Source organism: Crinia signifera, chromosome 9, assembly GCF_055691185.1.
Source record: "Crinia signifera chromosome 9, ASM5569118v1, whole genome shotgun sequence".
NCBI classification, from domain to species: domain Eukaryota; kingdom Metazoa; phylum Chordata; class Amphibia; order Anura; family Myobatrachidae; genus Crinia; species Crinia signifera.
In genome coordinates, this window is record NC_139225.1 from 127,250,470 (window position 1) to 127,273,891 (window position 23,422).

The window sequence follows — 23,422 nt, forward strand, 5'->3', positions numbered from 1 at the left end:
GCAAAAAATATTGATAAATAGCCATCTAGACAATATATTTTTATAGATAGGGCGGTGCAGCGGATAAATGAAGCATTCTATATTCACAAAGAATCAAACAAGAATGTATTCAAGCAATCCAAACAGCAGCATTTCTTTGTAGAGGTGGCTGCTGGTTCTGCCATCCATGGCTGCAGTTATTTGTTGATGCTTAATAAATACACTGTGAACAGTTTCGGGCTACGTGTGTGTGTGTGTGTGTATAGCGGTATATACTGTACATCTCCTGCTCGTGGGATTATGATGGTAATTGGCCGGGTTGCTAGGTGGCAGTACTGCTTTTGTATAATGTGAGAAAACAGCTTTTCTCCTCTGAGAGGCAGAGAGCGGCAGGGGGAGCACAGAAAATGAAGGGAGGGGAATTAAGATGAATACACTATGAGCTGTTCCTCTCATTATTAGGAATATCAGCTAAGCTCGGGCGAATGAGGACGTTTCTGGGGTCTTGCAGGACCCCACACAAGAAAGCGGACACATTTCTTAGCCACACCATGGCTGCTGCAGCTGAACACCGAGAGGACGCTGGGAATGTCGATACCACGATGGGAAACCCATTGGGAACCAGAGCCGTGGAAGGAGAAGGGGTGCAGGAGACGGAGGAGACAAGGAACGAGGGGTCCCTGGTGCTTTGGGGTGATTTCCAAGGGACACAGCAGCAGAATGAGACAGAGGGGGTGAATGACTGGCACATAAGTGGCCTACAGGGATGTGGGCCTGAAGGTAAGGACCAGTCTACAGTATGTGTCATTTCTCAAAGCCGATGAGTATTGCTGCTTTGTTATACACAGAAATGACTGCACATGCATGTAGTATGGTAACAGGTCTACGTCATGCGGTCAGGTATGTATCATGCTAAGCAGACATGTGCATTTTATCTCACATTGTTTCCACACATTCTGTAAACGGCATATGTCTTTTGTTCATATTACACGGATGTAGTTATTGTGTACGGTTCACAACTGGCACTTTACATAACAGAGAAACACAATATCACATGCCGTATCACATGCCATATCTGCTAAGCTAAGATTAATGGCCTTACCCCCGCACAGCAGTTCCCCTAATCTCCCATAATGCTACAGTGTATATGCAGAGATAATAATGTGTGACCTGGGAATAAAGTGTATGTTTCTTGTACTGCGTGCTGTGTAGGTAATAACAATATACTCTGCACTGTAGTATAACAGCCCTGCTGTGTGATACACTGTGATTCGGCCAGTCAGGAACTGATGCAGAGTGTAATTGCCAGGTGTCAGGGGTTTACACTGGATGGTAGAGCCCCTCACTTTACATCCATTATATTTACAATGAGTGACTCCTGTGTTGCCTCTATTATTAAACAATCTGAGCGATGGGGTTGATTGTGTAATGGACAGCGCATTCATTTTTTTCTATACAATGGGTTAAACATTTTGAAACAGAAAACTTATGGTGTGTACGGGGCTAAAATGTGCCGTGCAATTCTGGCACTTGTAGGGGGATGCGATGCCAACCCCCTACATGTGCGGGTGCGATGCAATGCGATGGGATCCAATTTTTTTTTTTAAGTTGATAACTACTAATGGACATCGCATCGTATGTACTCCTGTACTGATGCGATGCAATGAAGCACAAAAAGTACTGCATGCAGATACTTTTTGTGTTTTACAATATTGTACCTGCGGGGACGCGCATCGCATCCCCGCAGGTACACGGCGCGATTATCGCACATGAGATGCGTTTTGTACTTTAAAAGTACAAAACGGATGCGATAGTCGCAACGTGTATGGGCACCTTGAGATGTGCCGTGCGATGCGATCTCCGATGCGATCGGATCGGATCGCACGGCATGCATGAGATGGCATACAATTTTGACTATATAGTGCAGATCTACACTATATAGTCAAGGCAGCCAAGACTTTCTGGCTGCAATACGGGAGCGCGCATCAGGATCGCAAGGGTTAAAACCCTTGCGATCTGCATGCGATACTGATGCGATTCTGACTATACAGTATAGTCAGAATCGCAGGGTGTCCCCGTGTGTACATACCAGTGTAATATGAATTTACGCCAGCCATGAATGCCACCCCTTTCTTATTTGTAGGTGTCAGATCCATACATCTAATATAGTCATTTAAATTCTATGAATGCTGATGTGTGGAGAGTCCGAATGCCAGGAGGGAAACCCCACTTAAATAATATATAAATTATGGGTACTTATGTAGTAACTGGGCTGCCGATTTTGAAATCGGGTCCATCGCATCGCATCGCACCCGACCAAATCGCATGCGATGCGATGCGATGCGATGGACCCGATTTTTCCATAGGATTCAATGTTAAAATGGACTGAGTCCATTTCAACATGGAATTCAATGGGAAAAGGGGTCCTTTTCATACCCCTACTATCCAAGTGGGCATGGAGTTGGATATAAACCTGTGGCGAGCGTAGCGAGCCACCGAGCCCGAAGCGTGGCGAGCGTAGCGAGCCCCGCGAGGGGACACAGAATACCGTCCCCTCGCGGGGCTCGCTTCGCTCGCCACGCTTCGGGCTCGGTGGCTCGCTACGCTCGCCACAGGTTTATATCCAACTCCATGCCCACTTGGATAGTAGGGGTATGAAAAGGACCCCTTTTTCCCATTGAATTCCATGTTAAAATGGACTCAGTCCATTTTAACATTGAATCCTATGGAAAAATCGGGTCATCGCATCGTATCGCATCGTATGCGATGCGATGCGATATCGCATCGCATCGCATCTGATTGTATGCCTTAACTTAAGGCATACAATCAAAAAATCGGCAGCCCAGATACTACATAAGTACCAAATTATGCTTTTCACAGCAACATAAAATTTTCAAGAGGGTGACACTGTACTAGCAGAGAACCCAACTATTGTAAACAACCATTAGTGGTCGACCTAGTGACTGTCAAACTAGACATCGTCGACCATTTATCCCAGAGCCATTTTAGAATGGGTTGGGTTCATATTACCAGCAGCCGGAATCCCAACAGTCCTGATAAGTCGGGGTTGCCTACTTTTAAAGTCTCCTCTCCGGGAGAAGCCTGGAGAGGAGACTGCCAGCAGTACTTTAGGGGGCGGGGCCTGAAGTAGACATTATCAAACCCCGCCCCCCAGTAAGGCAAATGCCGCAATTCGCGGGTCTTCGGGGAGGGTGTGGGGCTAAATGATGCGATTTGCATCTTTAGCCCTGCCCCTTCCCCCCAAAATTAAGCTAATCGCAGGAAATAAACGCTTCCATGGGGGAGATTCAGGGGGTGCCGCCGGTATCTGGAAGGACTGCCCAGCTTTCTGGGGGGCCAGGAGGGGACCTGGTTTTCGGGAGCCTCTTGGCCATTCCGGGAGGGTAGGCAACCCTGTGATAAGTGTTTACCATAGCTGTAACCCCTCTAAGGTTATGGTATAGCAGATCAACGCTCTAGATTGACCATGTTATGGACCTCCACCCATAGCCAATCCCATCTAGTTAGATGCCTAACAATAGTCAACGCTCTCTAGATTGACCATGTTATGGACCACCACCCATAGTCAATCCCATCTAGTTAGATGCCTAACAATAGTCAACGCTCTCTAGATCGACCATGTTATGGATGACCACCCATAGTCAATCCCATCTAGTTAGATGCCTAAAAATAGTCGACGCGTCTAGATCGACCATGTTATGGACCTCCACCCATAGTCAATCCCATCTAGTTAGATGCCTAAAAATAGTTGACGCGTCTAGATCGACAGTAGCGGAAGTTAGATGTCATCCTTAGAGCGACGGGAGTGTGGTCGATGGTCACCACAATTTTTTTTTAAGCTTTCTTTGTGCCTTCAGCGATATTTTCAATAGCCGGGGGCTCACACAGTGATTGACAGGCAGGGGGCGTTCCGTGGTGGACACCCGGCGTTTCATGGCCATGCCCACAAAAACGGTGTGCGCCCCCATAGAAACGCTGGGCGGCCACAGGAAACGCAGGCATTCCCCTGCCTACTCAGGCGGGTGGGTGATGTCACATGATGTCAGAACCCGCCCCCAATCCGGAGAAAAACACGCAGCCGAAAAGTAAGTCCCGAGCTTCCATTCAGCTGCGTGCAGAGGGGAAATCCTTCCATGGTAAGTAACCATCAAAGGATTTTTCCTCTGTGCGGGTGCTTGCAAGTGGATGTGTAAGCGTACATGTGAGGATACAGGGCTCCTCAATCACTCAGACACCGAGCAGATGAAACCAAAATATGGTTTATTTTTATCACAGCACACACATGTAGATAAAGACAGGAACAAGAGGCAAATGTAGCATATAAATGTTATCGGGTAGCAGTCCAATGGCAGTCCTTGTAGCAGCAGTTCCAAAGCACAAAACTATCACTCCTCCACACAGCAGTGATAGCAGATAAGTCCACACGATACCCAGACAGAGCACAACCTCTTAGTCCAGGACAGTCCATAAAAATCTCCCTCCTGGCTTGTGTGCAAGTCATTTTTAAAAACTTCTAATTTCCCACGCGTCTCCATACCATCAGTGGGCTTGCACTCGATCTCGATTGGTGGATTCAAGAGTCAGGTTTATCCCCCCTCCCAGGTACTGCTGCTGCCCCTCCCTGCTGGGTCAGGCCCCAAAGAGTCTACTAGAGTCCAGAAAGGCACAAAGGAGTGTAAATACAATTAAGGTAATTTGGTTATGTCCTGATTACCCCCTGTGAACATTTCCTGTTGATAGCAGGAACAAAAGTATGGTAATTGGACATACCCAGGAAAGAATTCACCACAAGGTTATTTCCTGTCCGACCAGATTTGCTTAACAGCATCTAATACTATGGTACACACAGATATGGGGAATAGAAACATCTATGGGGAATATGAGGGTACCGACGGACTAAAATAGTACATTAATTACTACACCTAATAAAATATAGTAATTACAGATTTACAGTGAGTCTGATAACCTCACATTCCTTCCCCTACTATTGTAGTCCCGGTACCAAGCTGTTCTGGAACCAATAACAACCTGTAGTGTGATTCAGAGCAGAGAATCTGGGCTAGAGGCGCACCACCTGAGTCCCACAGAGTGACATCATACCAAACCCATCTTGGAAGAGGCGGCTGGTTTGCAGAATCAGCAAGGGCAATATCACAATATAAGTTATGCATGTTAACTAACAAGTGAGTTAGCAATCCCCCGTCCTCAAATGCTGGGTACCCCCCCCCTCTGCAACATCGTAAACTTTCACACCGGGCACACCTATAGGGTGTGCTAATACTTTTGTCTCTGGCACAATGGGGCAGGGAGCAGTTTCCACCTCCCCCTCTTGCCCAAGGAACATCTGCCAAACGGCAGCCCAATATCGGAGCCCTGGCCCTGGCACTTCTGCCACTCTGTCAAGTCCTTCCTCCCTCAAACCCAAACTAGGGGCATGGCAAATTTCAGTACAGCATTTGGTCTCAATGCCCAGGGCTGAGAAGGGACCCTCCATCAGGAACAATTCCGCTGGTGGCTGCAGGGCAGGCTGGTCCAAGGCCAGTCCTACCTCCTCAAAAGCCTGGGTCTCACCTGCCGCTTCCTCTGCGCAGTCCTCAGTCTCCAGGATAACCACCTTCCCCAGCTGAATATGCTGGGCAGCCTGAAGCACGACATCATCTGCGACTGGTATGCTTGTGGCCTGGATGTTGTCGGATACTCCTCTAACCTCGGTGATCTCCTCCTGGACGCAGTCCTCATAGATCCCCTGGCAGCAGGTTAATAATTCTGCATCTCCCACCTCAGCAAAAGGGAAGCAGTAGTGCAGCTCCTCCCGGGGTGCCTGGCTCACAGGCCCAACTTCCTTCATTTTGGGGATAACCTTCCCCCTGTATAGAACACTGAGCAGCTTCTCCCCTAGGCTGTGGGAGAAGCTGTTGCAGGCGGTGCCTTTCATCACGCCCCCTGCGACACTGATCTTGCCATGCTGGGGTATCCAGGAGCCCGCGATCAATCGCCTCTTCCTCTGCCACCACGAAGCACTCCTCCAGACACTGCAATTGTTCCCACACACTCAACTGTGCACCGAAATGGAGGATCCATGCCCGATAATCAGCAAATGCATTTGTAGGATCTCCCTGATCGTGAAGGATCTGCTGAAGGATTTCCCCGCGAGTGCAGGATTGGATGGGTATACCTCGCAGCTGACATTCTGCTATCAGCTCCTCCATACTCATTTCTTCAAGGGCAGTTAGGGGCCCCCCTGACAACGACCCTTCTCTTGTGGTAACAATTAATTCTGTGGCAGACCCCTCGGTTGTCTGCCCAGATTGCAGTAGCCCCCTTCTAGACCTTTCCTCTGGTTCTATCTGGGGCATCAATTTATTCTGGACTTGTCCTTCAGCCTCAGAATATTGTCCTCTTTGTAGCATCTGGGTAACTGTAGCAATCACTTCCTCTGTAAATTCTACAAACTCTGGCTCCCCCAGCAGATTCCACGAGGTGGCCTGACCTTTACAATGCAGGAATGCATCCCCCAGGTAACACAACTTGTCCTGTATGCTGGATACTCTCCACCCGCTGATCATCTGCTGAGCTTCTTCCCAGTACTCCCAGATATACTGCATTTTTCTGACAATAAATAACAGATCCGGCTTCCCAGCCTGCCGATACACTGAAGAACCTCCATCCCTGAGCTCCTCCACTCCAGGGGTCTTGAGGCATCGATTTTCTTTCCTTGGAAACATTTTCCCTTTCCACAGGACTGACACCTGCTCACTTGCTGAACATCACCTTATTGCATTTTCCGTTTCCTTACATATGGTCTGATCCTCTGTTCTCTGTGCTTTCTGTGCTCGATGGTTGGTGTCTGAATGAGATCCCACTGTCGCTGCCGCCAAATGTGAGGATACAGGGTTCCTCAATCACTCAGACACCGAGCAGATGAAACCAAAATATGGTTTATTTTTATCACAGCACACACATGTAGATAAAGACAGGAACAAGAGGCAAATGTAGCATATAAATGTTATCGGGTAGCAGTCCAATGGCAGTCCTTGTAGCAGCAGTTCCAAAGCACAAAACTATCACTCCTCCACACAGCAGTGATAGCAGATAAGTCCACACGATACCCAGACAGAGCACAACCTCTTAGTCCAGGACAGTCCATAAAAATCTCCCTCCTGGCTTGTGTGCAAGTCATTTTTAAAAACTTCTAATTTCCCACGCGTCTCCATACCATCAGTGGGCTTGCACTCGATCTCGATTGGTGGATTCAAGAGTCAGGTTTATCCCCCCTCCCAGGTACTGCTGCTGCCCCTCCCTGCTGGGTCAGGCCCCAAAGAGTCTACTAGAGTCCAGAAAGGCACAAAGGAGTGTAAATACAATTAAGGTAATTTGGTTATGTCCTGATTACCCCCTGTGAACATTTCCTGTTGATAGCAGGAACAAAAGTATGGTAATTGGACATACCCAGGAAAGAATTCACCACAAGGTTATTTCCTGTCCGACCAGATTTGCTTAACAGCATCTAATACTATGGTACACACAGATATGGGGAATAGAAACATCTATGGGGAATATGAGGGTACCGACGGACTAAAATAGTACATTAATTACTACACCTAATAAAATATAGTAATTACAGATTTACAGTGAGTCTGATAACCTCACAGTACATATCGGCTTCCAGCGTAGCAAGGGGATTCGGGCAACGGGAGGGTTGTACTATCAGCGGGGCGGTGTTAACCTGCTCACTTGGCTCTGAATAAACACAGCCTGGAGAGCATGTCTGAATCGGTCCTGTGTCTGAAATCAAGTTAATTTAGTCCCAGCAGCAAAGATTTGGTGATGACCTCATTGAGGGGGTTATTTTGGTTCACTCTTTCTGACAAATTCCTTCTTAGATGGACAGAACCATGTGCACTGCAGGGGGGGGGCAGATGTAACTTGTGCAGAGAGAATTAGATTTGGGTGGGGTTTTACTTCAAAGTGAGATCTATATTGCAGTGTAAAAATAAAGCAGTCAGTATTTACCCTGCACAGAAACAAAATAACTCACCCAAATATAATTCTATCTGCACGTTACATCTGCCCCCCCTGCAGTGGACATGGTTTTGGCCATCTAAGAAGGAATTTGTCAGATAGAGTGAACCAAAATAACCCCGTGAGTCCCGTTGAATCACTTGTAGAGTGCAGATGACAGAAACATCTTCAAAGCACATGTTACTAACGTGGCGAATTGGTCCTCCATGTTAACATCATGCTGCACAGCCACACAACCACCTGGTTGCCAGGCAGTGTCTGCTACTCAGCACTGCCCGATAGAAAAGGGTCAAACCAGGCAATTTTTGCCGTAAATCCTGAGATTCCCCCGATCCTGATATTGGCATCCCTAGTTGGCATTTTGAGAACATTTCAAATGTGGACATGAAGGCTGTTGACTTGTTGACCCATGTTGTCATTTTAGTGTCAACAGTGTGGTGTCGACATGATAACTGTGGATATTCTCATTGGATATCATTATGCCAGTCTGCATCTGTCACTATTGGATCCATACTGTAGAGATCTCTGGTCACCTGACACCTACATTTCCTGCAGTGTTTGGTATTTGTACAAAGTTTACAGCTAAAAGCAGCAATTTAGACACAATAGCAAAAATCTAACAGCAGCAACAGTACAGTAACAACAACAACAGTGACAGCACCTGTGCCATTAATGAACTCAGAAAAACAGAAGAAATATGGGGCCTGATTCAGATGGTCGCTAGGCTGCATTTAATCACAACATAGCGAACAGGTAAATGTCACCCGAGGGGGTGGGAGCTTGGCAGGGCGGCGTTTACCTGCTCGCTGGGCTCCGAACTCTTACGGCCCAACAAGCAGGTCTGAAATGGGCGAAATGTCCCTTGCTGAAACATACATGGGCTCTGACAAGGTGCATGACATTGGGCCATTCAAGTGTGAATAAGAGCCTGTCTGGGCCCATGTACTCTTCAGGGGCGTGGCCTAATTGCAGGAGGTGTGGCCATGCACCATAGAATCAAATACAGAAATAAATGTACTTTAAGCACCTCCACGGTCACACTGCAGCCTAGCACACAGCAGCGTTTGCTAGGCTGAGAAGAGCTTCTGCAGATGTGTTTGCCAGATAATGGGGGCCCCACTGGGCTGCTACGTCTGACCTGGGCCCGGATAATTAGGACCCCCTCCCGCCTCTCTTGGCACTACTGACTATGGGTATCGGAGAGGAAGCCCTAAAATATGCAGATCTACTGCTATCTAAAGAAGCTATGTAGCTATGGGAACGTAGTAAATGGCCCCAATATGTAGACCAATATTTGGCAAGCCTCTTTTCCTGTAATATTACCAGGAACATGGTTTCTAGCTATTTACACCCCTAAGTCTATTACTGTTTGTAAAAATAAGTGATGTGAACTATTACAAATGCTCCAAATGACGACATTCTCCCTCCGCAGAGAACTGGGTGGCGTTCAGGGATGGAGAAAACGATGAAGCAGATGGACAGGAAACACACACATCACAACATGGAGGCCGCTGGTGGTGTGAGGACAGCACAACGTTGTGTAGGAGAGAGAGTTCTATAGACAAAGTGAGCCTGACTATAACAAGAGTAAATTCAAATAAATGGCAATTCAAGCCACAGGGAAGATCCCCGCCGGGCCAGAGGGGCCGGCTGTGGCCAGGAGAAGGTGAAAGACTGGTGATGTGGGGGCGTTAGGGGGTAGAAGGTGGCTGGCTGGCGATGTGGGTGTGTAAGGTGGACAATTTTTGGAACTTTATCCAGGGCCACCTTAAATATCCAATCTACCCATGATATAAGGGAAAGTCATTATTCACAGTGGAGTTAGCATGGAAAAGGCACAAGGACGGCTGCAACTGTGTCCAACTTACAGTCAGGCCTTATGAGGAAGGATCCCACCCCTTCAACAGACACCACCACCATGAGGGTTGCTTCCAGAAGTTTCCCGGGCTGGTTTTCCATCCCACTCCGCTCCTGTTTGTAATGATCTGACTTTATGAGTTTCTTGCCTCACAGAGATCATTTTTGGGCAAAACGTGAACAAACGTGCAACACAGATTGCAGCTGGGTTTTACTCACAGACAGGTGCCAACAGGACGACTGGGCCTCAGTAAGATAAAGGGGAAGCGGCCACATGGAGGAACGTGGTTACCAGGCAGGGCGTAAAGTGGTCATGCATTTCTCTATGCCACCTAATTACCCCCTCCCCTCCTCCCCATTAGGCAGACAGGGCCAGTGGTAGGGTTTTTGGCATCCTCCTGCAAACTAGAATGCTTTTCTGTGAGAATTACCGTGCAGGGCCAATGTGGAGATTAAAATGTTCCACCTCACCATTAGAGGTGGTGGAACTCAGTTCCACTCTGTTCCCCCTCACTTTAACCCTTGCCGGAGGGCCATGGGCATGCCTCTGTGAGGAAAAAATATTTGTTTGTGCGGGCAGCGAACAGGTGGGTGGGATCCTGCACACACAGGGAGAGAGAGAGAGGCAGCAGCTGCCTCCCTGCAACGTGGGAGGGGGAAGCAGGACCCTGGACCCTCCATCAGACCCGGGCCTGGGTAAACAGTACCCCCCCTTGTGCCACTGCTCACAGATACTCAGTTTAACAACCTTGGTCTTCTCTTAACTCCTTCACTGCACACGCCAGGCAGAGGCAAAATCCCCACCTACAGTACAATATGCAGACAGTAGAGCTGGGTACAATCTAGACAATATGTCAGGCACAATATGTGTACCCGCTGTGTCGCTGACAATGCACGCACACACGTCTTCAGCTAGTCATCACTAGCAAGGTCCATGCTTCTAAATGCAGAATGGACCTTGGAGGGAACTTATGATTGTCCTGCAATTGTACTGGGGAACATAATAGCTCCAGGCTATCTCCCTCTGCTATGACGCCTTTAGGTTTTTTTTCTCTAAAATCACATCTGATACTTAATTCTAATGTTAGTAAAAGCCCTTCCATCATGTCCATGTGCTTCTAAATGGCGATAAAATGTTATATTTACCCTAATTTTATTGTCACTCATTCAGGGCTTTCTCAGAGTTTGTGAGCCCAGAAATATATCAGGGTTGCCGACTTTCTAAAAATCCTCTCCGGGAGAAGCCCGGAGAGGAATCTTGCATTACGCGTTTTAGGGGCGGGGCTTAACTGTGACGTCATTAAGCCCCACCCCCATTACAACAAATAGTCGAAATAACAGTTATCCATGGAGGGGACGGGGCTAAAACGTCACAATTATGCCGTTTTAGCTCCGCCCCCTCCCCTGAGACCCGCGGCATATAAATGCCGCGATCGGGGGGCTCAGTGGGGGTCCCCCTGATTCCGGGAGGGTTGCCCACCCTTCCGGGGGCCGGGAGGAAGGACCCGATTTTTGGAAGACTCCCGCAAATTCCGGGAGGGTTGGCAATCCTGAAATATAATATTACTAGAACCTGTATAACAATAGCAAGGCGTAAAGGGTAACTTTTAGCTGTGTTTCTTCACCACCGTGGATCTCTCTGTAACAATATAGGGGGAAATTTACTAAAGGAAATTAGTAAAAAATAGGTGTATTTGTATCCAGAAATACACTTATTTTTGACATTCACTATGCCGAAAATACGAATTGCCGTATTTTCGGGATAGTAAGGGGGACATTTACCAAAATGGATTCGTAGAAAAAAGGTGTATTCGTAGGGAGAAATACACCTTTTTTTTACGAATTTGTATTTTCGGGATTTACAATCCCAAAAATACAACAATTCGTAGTCCTAAAGATGGAACATTCGTATTTGTAGTTACAAATACGAATGTCTACACCATCGATAGAATACGACAGAAATCACCATTCAAAGAATGGTGGTTTCTGATTTACTAAGCAGCCGTACTGATAATACGGCTGCTTAGTGGTGTAAAACACCCACGCAAATACGACAGGAAAATAGAACACCATTTTCATGTCGTATTTGCGTTTTAGCCTGCACGGATCAGTCAGATCCGTGCAGGCTACAGTGTAAAAAAATAGAAAAATTAAATAAATAAAAAAAAAAACGGCGTGGGGTCCCCCCCACAGCCGAAACCAGCACCAGGCTGACAGAGCCTGGAGCCGGTAATTAAAAATCAGGGAACCCGACAAATAGGGGTTCCCCGATTTTTAACAACCAGCCCCAGGCTCCTGCTCTGGGGCTGGTTCCCAAAATACGGGGGACAAAATGACTAGGGGTCCCCCGTATTTTAAGAACCAGCCCCAGGCAAAACCAGCCAGCAGGCTAATGCCAAAGCCGGGGGGAGACTTTTTATGCAAGTCCCCCCGGCCAAAGCATTAACACTACCGACCAGTCAGCCTGGCCAGGGGCCCTGGGGGAGTGGGGACCCCCCCAATAAAGGGGTCCCCCCCCTCCAGGACTTACCTGACCAGGCTGAAGCCTGGTGCTGTCCTCGATGCCCCTGGGCGGTGGGCATCGAGCTGATGGTATGGTGTAAAAAATAGAATAAAAACCATTGTCTTTTACTGGTGAACTATGAGTCCCAGCAAGCCTCCCCCGCAAGCTGGGACTTGGAGAACCACAAGTCCCAGCCTGCGGGGCATTAAAGGGCCCGCTGGGTCTTGTAGTGCCACAGTAAAAGAAAGAGTTAAATAAACACACTGACACACGTGAAAAATAAAAGTTTAATACATACATAACACATACATACTGATACTTACCTTTCTTGATCCCGTAGGTAGCCCTGGTCCTGATGTCCTGTGTCGTCCATGTCGGCTGTCTGCGTCGTCCTCCAGGTCCATGTCGACGGTCCGTGTCGTCCTCCAGGTCCATGGCGGGGTCCGGGTCCGAAGAAATCCATGTTGGAGCTGTGGAAGGAAATCCTACTCACCTGTTCCTGCGCTGAAGAAGTCTTCTCTTGATCCGACGTAGTCCAGGTAATCTTCATGCTGTCGCCGGTCCCCGCTGTCTGCGCTGTCTCTGCATCGCGCTGAGGAGAGATGCTGAAGTTTCATATTCGGCGCCTCTCCTCAGACTGAATTCTATTGGCCGCCTAGCGGGCCAATCAGGAGCCGAGAAAGTCGGCTCCTGATTGGCCCGCTAGGCGGCCAATAGAATTCAGTCTGAGGAGAGGCGCCAAATATGAAACTTCAGCATCTCTCCTCAGCGCGATGCAGAGACAGCGCAGACAGCGGGGACCGGCGACAGCATGAAGATTACCTGGACTACGTCGGATCAAGAGAAGACTTCTTCAGCGCAGGAACAGGTGAGTAGGATTTCCTTCCACAGCTCCAACATGGATTTCTTCGGACCCGGACCCCGCCATGGACCTGGAGGACGACACGGACCGTCGACATGGACCTGGAGGACGACGCAGACAGCCGACATGGACGACACAGGACATCAGGACCAGGGCTACCTACGGGATCAAGAAAGGTAAGTATCAGTATGTATGTGTTATGTATGTATTAAACTTTTATTTTTCACGTGTGTCAGTGTGTTTATTTAACTCTTTCTTTTACTGTGGCACTACAAGACCCAGCGGGCCCTTTAATGCCCCGCAGGCTGGGACTTGTGGTTCTCCAAGTCCCAGCTTGCGGGGGAGGCTTGCTGGGACTCATAGTTCACCAGTAAAAGACAATGGTTTTTATTCTATTTTTTACACCATACCATCAGCTCGATGCCCACCGCCCAGGGGCATCGAGGACAGCACCAGGCTTCAGCCTGGTCAGGTAAGTCCTGGAGGGGGGGGGACCCCTTTATTGGGGGGGTCCCCACTCCCCCAGGGCCCCTGGCCAGGCTGACTGGTCGGTAGTGTTAATGCTTTGGCCGGGGGGACTTGCATAAAAAGTCTCCCCCCGGCTGTGGCATTAGCCTGCTGGCTGGTTTTGCCTGGGGCTGGTTCTTAAAATACGGGGGACCCCTAGTCATTTTGTCCCCCGTATTTTGGGAACCAGCCCCAGAGCAGGAGCCTGGGGCTGGTTGTTAAAAATCGGGGAACCCCTATTTGTCGGGTTCCCTGATTTTTAATTACCGGCTCCAGGCTCTGTCAGCCTGGTGCTGGTTTCGGCTGTGGGGGGGACCCCACGCCGTTTTTTTTTTTATTTATTTATTTTTCTATTTTTTTTTACACATTGCAGCCTGCACGGATCTGACTGATCCGTGCAGACTGCTAGAAATAATTCGTATTAGCGGCCGTATATACGGCCGCTAATACGAATTCCTACGACATCGGTGGGTTACAAAGCAGTCGTATATGACTGCTTTGTAAATCCCCCTCCGGAACACGACTTTGCATACGACTTAAACAGTCGTATGCAGTCGTAGGGAAAATACCAATACGAAAAACTAGGTTTTTCATATTGGTAAATTTCCCCCTAAATGTCAAAAATAAGTGTATTTCTGGATACAAATACACCTATTTTTTTACAAATTTCCTTTAGTAAATTTCCCCTAGTAAATTTCCCCCTTAATCTCAATCAGAGGCTTATGTATCAAGCGGAAATACTAGTTTCCACAGGTTTTATGCAAAGGGCCCATTCATTATAAAGGTCATTATAAAGACACCCAATATTCAGCAAACTCTGAAAACGTAAGTTTTTAGAATTCGCTGGGACAACAAATGCCATCTTCAGATGGTGTTGGTTCCCAGAGTCCTGCTATTTCCTATAGGAAGCAGGACCATGGTTGCAAAGTGGCATTTGAATGTATTCCCTTTGCTGCTTCCTCGCTGAATGCCCAGTGGCTGTGCACATGTGTGACTATAGGTCAGTAGGTAAGTAGCAGTGGCGTAACTATACTTGCTGCGGGGGCGCAAAATAGGTAGTTATGCCACTGGTAAGTAGCTACCTAAGCAAACACCCCCCCCCCCCCCAGTACTATTACTTTCCTAGCTGTGGTGGTGTGGCATCGCTTTGTTCCTGCATGCCTCCACTCTCTGGCACAGTGCAGCCTGCAGAGCGCCGAGCCCCTCTGTGTCCTAGGCTCGGCGCTCTGCAGTTTGCACTCTGTGTTGTGCGTGCCTGGCTGAGGGGACGCTGGGTGGGGGAGGCGGTGTGCGGCCACGGAGGTGGGAGGTGGCACTGTGCTGCTGTCACTGTGGGCAGCTGCCCGGGCCCCTCCAGAGGCCGGGGCCCAGGATAGCTGTACCCAAAGCACCCCCCTGTCGGCGTCCCCATAGGCTGATTGAGGGCCAGATGTATCAAGCTTCAAAAGTGATAAATTAGAGAGTGATAAACAACCAGCCAATCAGCTCAGGAGATCCTGTAATGCTGTAATATAAATTTGTTTTCCACCTCCTTTATGTTTCAGAGCAGTGCCGGACACGTATTTGAACAATGCTTTCCTGCAGTGTTACATCCACACGTAGAAGATGTCGTTCAGCCCCTGGAATCACCTTTACGTCAGGATGACTGCCACGGACACACACAGATCTGGAGACGGTAGGAGACATACATGACATGTACTCCCTGGTTTGAATGATGGGAACAGGGAAATTGGCAGCTGCACTTGGGAATGGTTCCTTTGGGCAGAAACAAGCTCCTGGGGTGAAATGTAATAGGGTGAGAGATTCAGAAAGTGAGAGATTTGGTAAGAAATCTCCAGGTTTTTTAAAGCAACAATCATTTACACTGTTTAAATGATGCAGTTTAAATGATTGCCGCTTTAAAAAAAAACTGGAGATTGCTTACCAAATCTCTCACTTTCTGAATCTTTCATCCTATTACATTTCACCCCTGGTCCTCTCCTGCGGGTACGTTTAGGTCAATATAAGTCAATTAAAAAATAAACCTTGTATTTCACATTTCATAGGCTATTAACTATTAAAAATCTATTTTAAAAAATTCTTGATTTAAAATCTATTAATAATAATAAAATAATAAAATCTACCTTTAGTGAATTTACCAACAGGTCTTCATTTAGGGAGTGTAGCAGCCGCTATTACATAATTGGCTACTGCCTTAAGGGGCCTACACACGGGGAGATTTGCTGAGCTTTCTGAGCTACTGTATGCTAGATCGCTTAGAACACCGCGATGTGTCAGTGCTTTGGGCTGAGTTATCTGTCTTCTCTGGCCCTGCCCAGCTATTAACTAGATTTATCCAGCATGCTGGCTGGACCGTGCATCGCTATCACTATGACTACTACACATGGACCGATGTAGGGGCATTTTCTAAGTGATCTAGTCAGGTCGCTTATAAAAGACCCTGAAATTGCCCCATGTGTAGGCACCATTGGATGCAGTTATATACAGAGGCGTAGGGAGGGCGGAGCCAGTGGAGCACGCGCTCCGGACGCCGCCCCACCTCCTCACATGACCCGGGAGTCCTGTCCGGGCGGCAGAGTCACTAATTAACCCTCAGCCCAGCGGGCAGCATGCGCCGGCGGCTGCCCTGCCCGGCGCCCGCGCCTGCCTGCTGACCCAGTTCCCGCCGCAACGGTCACGATGCCGATGATGTCACGCACATCACCACGGTCTTCTCCCGAGTCCCTGGCCAAGCTGCTGCTGCTCGGGCTGGCTCCCGGCACTGCTGCGCAGCAGAAATAAGGACTCCTTCCCTGCCCCTGATGCAGAGTCACTCCAGTCCCTCCTCCCTGGCTGCAGTAGCATCATCATCACTCCTTCCCAAGCGCTGGTTGTAGCCTGGAGGAGGAGGCTGACTGTTTTCTGCTGCCGCCCTGCTGTGTGCTGTCTCTAAAGGTGGATTTTATTTTTAAAATAAAGATAAATAATCATGGCTCGGGGGTGGAGCCACAGGGCTGGCTGTCCTATTAGGGGCGTGCCCATAGTGATCTCATCATTTTAGCACCGCCCCCACCGTGCTATGCCTGTATTTCAGGCATTGCACAGCAGGGGGCGGGGCTAAAAAGCCGTGATCGCGTCATTCAACCCGGGGACCCCCCGCCGGGTGGGGGTGTCCGCCGGTGATGAAGGGCAATGCGGGAGGGTTGTCCCCTTTCCATGGGGCCGGGAGAGGGACCCGATTTCCGGGACCCTCCCGGCCATTCCGGGAGGGTAGGCAACCCTGAGATACAGCAGTACAAGGTAACTATGAAAGCTAATGGAGACAGCACAGATTTAAGGTGTTGCTGTTGGTCTCCTTTATACAAGTAATAGGAATGACAGGGGTACAGTACACATACATTTATTATTTTTGCATGTGGGGTAAATATTGTCTGCTTTTGCATGTAGCTCATAAATACTGGTCTGTTCTTTTTTGCTCTGATCCCAACTCAGTCAGCCCTGTATGTTTATCTATCTGACTTGTTTCTTTGTGTTTGGTGTGTGTCTTATATGACGTTTAAGCAATTACTGATATTGCAGATGGGGGCTGTCCCACCGCACTAGAGATCCCGATCGTCTGTATAAGTTGGAGGAGTCCCATCTATGCAGCGCCTACCTCTCATCCCTACACATTGATCCCACTGTCACTGATAAGGTGAGTGTGCCATGAGACCACCCATTATACCCCTAGGCTTGTGAGCATCTCCCTATTCAATCACCATGCAGGGGAAGGATACATGAAACGCACAAATCTGCTAAATTATAGAAGAATTTGCAAAGATATATATCTTTTCAGTAATATATGTATCAGTATTAATCACATACTCAATTTGATCTAGGCACAGTACAGCATTACCACCCAAAATGCAGTATGCAATTACTGTGCCGGAATGTATAACTGTACGCCCGTGCAATAATCTGGAAGGAGTCCATCCATGTGATGTACTTGGACCTCTAGCGGGACTCCTGCTGGCCATGCATGGTGGCTACTGGTCAGCTTCATTATTACTTTCTGCATTATGTAATGAATGCTGGACAGAAATCAGAGCAGAAAAACTCCACAGAGCACAGGGAAATATCAATATCTAAAATGATAAACGCCCCACTGTCCCACTGAATATGCATTATGTATACTGTTGGGGTGACATTTAAGTTCTGGAGAGGGGGGACCCCTTCTTTTAGGGGTCCCCACTTCCCCAGGACCCCTGCCCATGCTGACCGGTCAGAGGGATGAATGCTTTGGCTGGGGGGACTTGTGTAAAAAGTCTCCCCCCGGCTGTGGCATTACCCCGCTGGCTGGTTGGACCCGGTGCTGGTTCTTGAAATACAGGGGACCCCTACTCTTGAGGCCCTTGAGCCTGATGCTGGTTTTTAAAATCCAGGGGAACTCTATTTGTTTTGCCCCATGATTTTATAAAACCAGGACCGCCTCTTTGAGCCCAGGGCTGGTTATGCTCAGGAGGGGGGACCCCACGCTGGGTTTTTTTTTCCACTTTTTTTTTTACACAAATTGCACATGTCTGAAAATGTGCCGATTTTCATGACTAAAAATCGCACTATATCGCACTTTATCACGCTTTTTTGTAGCAAATTCCCATCTCATTAAATATGCGGCGCTATTTTAAAATGTACGAAGAAATAGCATTCTATTAAATGGCACCCTTGGTTTCTAATAATCAATCTTGTGGGGGTGACAGTATAGGGGGTGTACACGCCCACATGGCACTGGCCACTCACAGTGCCGGATTAAGGGTTACATACCCCCAGCCCCACGCTACTCTGAGGGCCCCCCTGAGCAGAACTATACAGAGAGCTCTGGACGTGGCAGAGCTCTCTGCAGTGACTACAAAACACAGGCACACCAGCAGGGGGAGCTATTGAGCACGTACAGCCCCTGTAACAGCAGTAGCTCCGCTCATATGACTTCCAGCACTCAGGGATCTTCTCCTGCCCTCTTCTGGTAAGTGCTGTATGCGTGTGTTTTTGTATATATATGTTTGTATGTCCTGTATGTATGTTCTATGTGTGTATATTTTATGTATGGTTGTATATTGTGTGCGTGTGTATATATATATATATATATATATATATATATATATATATATATATATATATATATATGAAAATGTATGCTCTATGTGTCTGTTTGTATGCTGTGTGTGTATTGTGTGTATGTATGTATGTATGCAGAGTGTGTGTGTGTGTGTGTGTGTGGCAGACAGGACCTCCATTTGACGGGGACGCACAAGCTAAAGCGGAGACAGGCAGGGAGTAGGGGCAGACTGGGGGAGCTGTGGGGGAGCTTCTGGAGGCCAGCGGAGGGCGGCAGAGGGCTCCGGCGATTGCGATTATATTATCAGGAGCAGCTCCATTGAGAGCTGCCACAACCGTATGTATGTAGTGTGTGTTGGGTGGAATGTATCCTATGTGTGCGTTTAGTCTTGGGCCCCCTTTGTCTTAAGAACCCCGGGCCCCCGACGCCTTAATCCGGCTCTGGCCACTCCCACACAGCATTGGTTACAGCCCTTTTGAGCCCATTTCAGCTGCTGGCAAGGGTATAACTACCATAGGTGCAAGGGGTGCAGCTGCTATGGGGCCCAGAGCTGAAGGGGGCCCATCTTTGCTGTCTAAGTAATATGTTTTATAAACATTTATCACCATCAGTTGCCAAAAGGGGGCCCTTACAAACTTTTGCTACGGGGCCCACAAATATCTAGGTACGCCTCTGGCTGCTGGCACAGGTGGACATTCTATATATATTAATATTCTCCTATTTCACTTTGTACAGAATCCACCGCAGAATCCACCACACAGAACCAGGTATCAAGCATCCCCTCCAGCCCATAAACAGAGGCAGCAGTCGCACAAGTTGAGCACAGGATTGGGGCGAGAGGCTGAGCTAAAACTAACAAAGGTCAGACACCTCTCACAGATCTCTTTCTGCGCACAATATTGGGGCATACCTGCCTACTCTTCTTATTATCAAGGTAGTCTGCTGGATGCTTCTGCATCCTGTCCATGTCCTAGTGCAGTGGACAGGATGGGTAGATAATATTGTGAATTGTGGTTCAATATGGAGGGGCGAGGCTAAAATGACACAAATTGCATCATTTTAGCCCCACCCTTTCCCATTGGCCCATGATATACAGCATTTTCTCACAAAGAGGCGTAATGATATGAAGAGCCCGGTCCCACCCCTTAAAATGATAATTAGCTTCAACTATTATTGACCCAATACTGTAGGGTCCTTCCCACATGCTTTATCTCACATTTATTTATTTATCAAGAGATACTAAGGGGTCTACTTACTAATTGGAAGGAGATCAAAGTGCCAGCCAATCGGCTCCCAGCTGCCATGTTACAGGCTATGGGGTAGATGTATGAAGCAGTGATAAGGGAGGAGAAGTGAGCCAGTGGAGCCATGGCAACCAATCAGCTGCTCTCTATCATTTTTTAGTATACAAATTATAAATGTCACTTCAGTGCTGATTGGTTGCCAACTTCTCCACTGGCTCATTTCTCCTCCCTTATCACTGCTTAATACATTTACCCAAGTGTTTGAAAAATAACAGGAGCTGGTTTGTTGGTACTTTATCTCTTTCCAAGTCTTAGTAAATAGACCTCTTTGACTTTGTGTAGAACAGGACATTATAATGTATAGTAGGTCAGTGAGAATAGCAATGATCACTACTTGTCTGCGTTTCTCCAGGTGGCCTCTGTATCTGTTCACGTCACTGGATTCAGCCCATCGCATCACCTGCAGTCCCTGTTCCAGCACTGGTCCCAGCCCAAGACAAGACTGAAGCTCGCCTATGACTTTAACCGCAGACTCCTTGTGTAATGACCTCTGGGACTCACAATTCAGAGTTTTGGTATTTGGCAGCAGAGTTGGGGATTTTTATGTCACAGAAAAGTATATTTTCTACAATAAAATCTAGTGATTAATATGTTACCACCATCTTTGTGTATTTGTTCTAAACTAGGATTTGCAGTGCCTACAAGCAGGGCTGGATTAAGGGGGGGGGGGGCACAGGGGGTCAGTACCCCTGGGCCCCCTCTATCTAGGGCCCTCCTGTGGTTGGCATTTAATAATTTTTTAGCTGAAGGTTTTGTGCATGGGAGTGGGGTAGTGCTGCAGCTTTGCCTATCTGCCAATGTTACAATGATTACTGGTGCTAAGCATCGGGAGCCAAGGCACACTGACTGCACAAGTGTGCAGTGCATTGCTGGGAGTTGACTAAGTCCCATGAGACTTTGCACAAGAGGTCAGAGGCTGATAGGCTTGTGCTAAACTCTGCTTGGTGGAGCTCATCACATGCTTCTCAGGCCCATGGAGGACAACAGAAGCAGTGGCTTCGTCATGGGAGGGTTTTAAATTAGAGGCAGGGCTGACTCTGTCAGGGCTCCTACAAAGTAAGGTACAGAGGGACAAACAAAGGCTTTTCATGTATTATTTTATCTCATATATTTGGCTACATCTGTCACTCAATGTGTGAGTGTGTCTATAACGCTGGGTGGAGCCTGTGACTCCGCCCACACACACTCACATAGTGACAGAGAACCAGCCCATAGTGCCAGACACCCTCTGCCTCTCCATGCTGCCAGGCAAAGACACTGCTACTCCACAGCCACCAGGTGAGCGGCAGGTCTGCCTGCACACCCCCCCCCCTCCTCTGCCATCACCCTCCCGTGGATTCGTGGGCCCCCCGCACCACCCCCAAACCCCCCCCCCCCAACCATTTTGTTTGACGAAGGAGAAAACAAAAATAGCAGTCCAAACTCTATTCAATTCATTTAGAATCAGTTGCGGCTGTAGATGTGCACAGTCTTACATTCAGATAGAGCAGCCACACCCACTGCCAGTGAGTCCCTCCTCTGTAACCGCCATTGTTTAGAATCATATAAACACCTAAGGGGGTAACATCATAATAACAGGTACCTCTTTTTTCACCTACTACATAGTATCTAAAATGATTGTCAACTTCTGCTTGGCATGTGGTTGAGAACACGTGTATAGCAGGCATATAATTAATGACACGCCTAGCATAACTTAATGAGTATGATTATACAATATTATTCTATATTAAATAATTTCCTACTGTAAATTTAGACTTTCTTTACCACTCAATTTGTTTATCAGGGTGTAATAGTACGCAGTGTCAGTCATCAGTTTATCAGCATTTACAGAAAAAGCATATCAATTCACAAAAATGACAGAGGGTTTTATTAGCTTGGTAAGTACAATTTCTAGCTGCCCTATAGCCACTGATCCAATATTTATTGTTAAACCCAGCACCATACCAAGGGTTTCCAGCACTCTGTGCGGCACCGCCTCCTTAGCATGTGACATCACACACAGGGGGAGGGGCACTGGTCCCAGATACTACAGCAGTCTATGCTTGCTGAGTAGAGACAGCAGGAGGCCGCTGCGGGCACACTACTGCCGCACTACTACTACTACTAGGTGCAGGGTGGTGTTCCATGCACCCTGCAAGCCAAAAGCAATGGGGTGGGCAACGGTGCACCCACAGAGCCTCGCTTGCCCATAGGTCAGTGGTTCCCGAACTGTGTGCCTAGGCACCCTGGGGTGCCTCAGGACACTTACAGGGGTGCCTTGGGTTGGTGGACCAGGATCAAAACGACCTAGACAATGTTGGCCTAAAGACCCCTGCAGGTAGCCTGGGGGAGGAAGGCTCAGAATAAGGAAGAATCAGGGCCGAGGTGGCAGGCCTGGGGAAACAGCAGAGAGGGATCTGCTTTCTGGAGAATACCCATCCAGGACTAACTCATCTCAGAGGGCTGCCCAGTGTTTAAACACTTCTGCCGCCACCACTGACTGACCGCCGCTGCCTGCTAGTGCTACAGCTACAACGCCGCCCTCTGCCCGCTGTTTCCAACGCCGCCAGCGGTCCCTCCGGCCCCCTCTCCCCATCCCCATGCCAATGAAAAAGTGTTCCCTCCGCCCCCCACCAGCGGATTGCATTCGAGCATCCTGCGATGGCTCCTGCAATTCGATAAATAGTATGTGCGCGTTTGCCGGGTGATGTAGAGAGCTGCGGGAAACTCCACAGGGGGGCTGTGTCGGGTGCTGCGGTGCGGGAGGGACCTGGATTATTCGGCCGGGGTGCTCCACAGGTAGGGGGGGTGGGTGCGTATGCCGAGTGATCATGTAGAGATCTGCGGGAAACGTACCCCTGCTGCCGGTGTCCCTGCTGCTCCGATCCAGGTTCTCTGCTGAAGAAAGGGGGGGAGGGGGCGCAGGTGATGCGGCAAGTCACTTCACGGGGGTGATGCCCCGGGGGGGGGGGGGGGGGGGAGAGTTGTGGCTGGCGCTGACCTCCATCCAGGGGGTGCCTGCTACAAACTGCCGCCCTCCAGTGGCCGGCACCCTAGGCGAATGCCTAAAGCTGCCTATTGGTGGCGCCGGCCCTGCTCGGAAAGGCACAATCACTCTCTAATGGACAAAACCATATGCACTGCAGGTGGGGCTGATGAAACATGTGCAGATAGAGTCAGATTTGTGTGTTTTATTGTTTCTGTGCATGGTAAATACTGGCTGCTTTATTTTTAAATGCCGAGATCTAAACCATGCCTACTCCCTTCTCTTCTGAGATTCCCCCACGGGCCCGCTGTGTAGAAGTGGGAATAGAGAG

General features: G+C 48.5%; 1 protein-coding gene across 1 annotated transcript; it reads left to right on the plus strand.

The window, feature by feature from the left end:
* The first annotated feature begins 294 nt into the window (after window positions 1–294).
* Window positions 295–20,721, plus strand: LOC146035981 (uncharacterized). Its single transcript, XM_083159714.1, has 6 exons — window positions 295–759; window positions 9,455–9,588; window positions 15,296–15,426; window positions 17,310–17,424; window positions 19,558–19,683; window positions 20,479–20,721. The coding sequence occupies exons 1-6, from the start codon at window positions 465–467 to the stop codon at window positions 20,608–20,610; spliced, it is 933 nt and encodes a 310-aa protein (XP_083015840.1). The 5' UTR covers window positions 295–464; the 3' UTR covers window positions 20,611–20,721.
* The last annotated feature ends 2,701 nt before the right edge of the window (window positions 20,722–23,422 follow it).

Excerpts from the sequence above, each read along its gene's own strand:
- LOC146035981 (XM_083159714.1), top strand. The coding sequence starts at position 465 with ATGAGGACGTTTCTGGGGTCTTGCAGGACCCCACACAAGAAAGCGGAC. Across the intron at positions 760-9,454 it reads ACAGGGATGTGGGCCTGAAG|AGAACTGGGTGGCGTTCAGG; the intron begins GTAAGGACCAGT and ends CTCCCTCCGCAG. Across the intron at positions 15,427-17,309 it reads CACACACAGATCTGGAGACG|ATGGGGGCTGTCCCACCGCA; the intron begins GTAGGAGACATA and ends CTGATATTGCAG.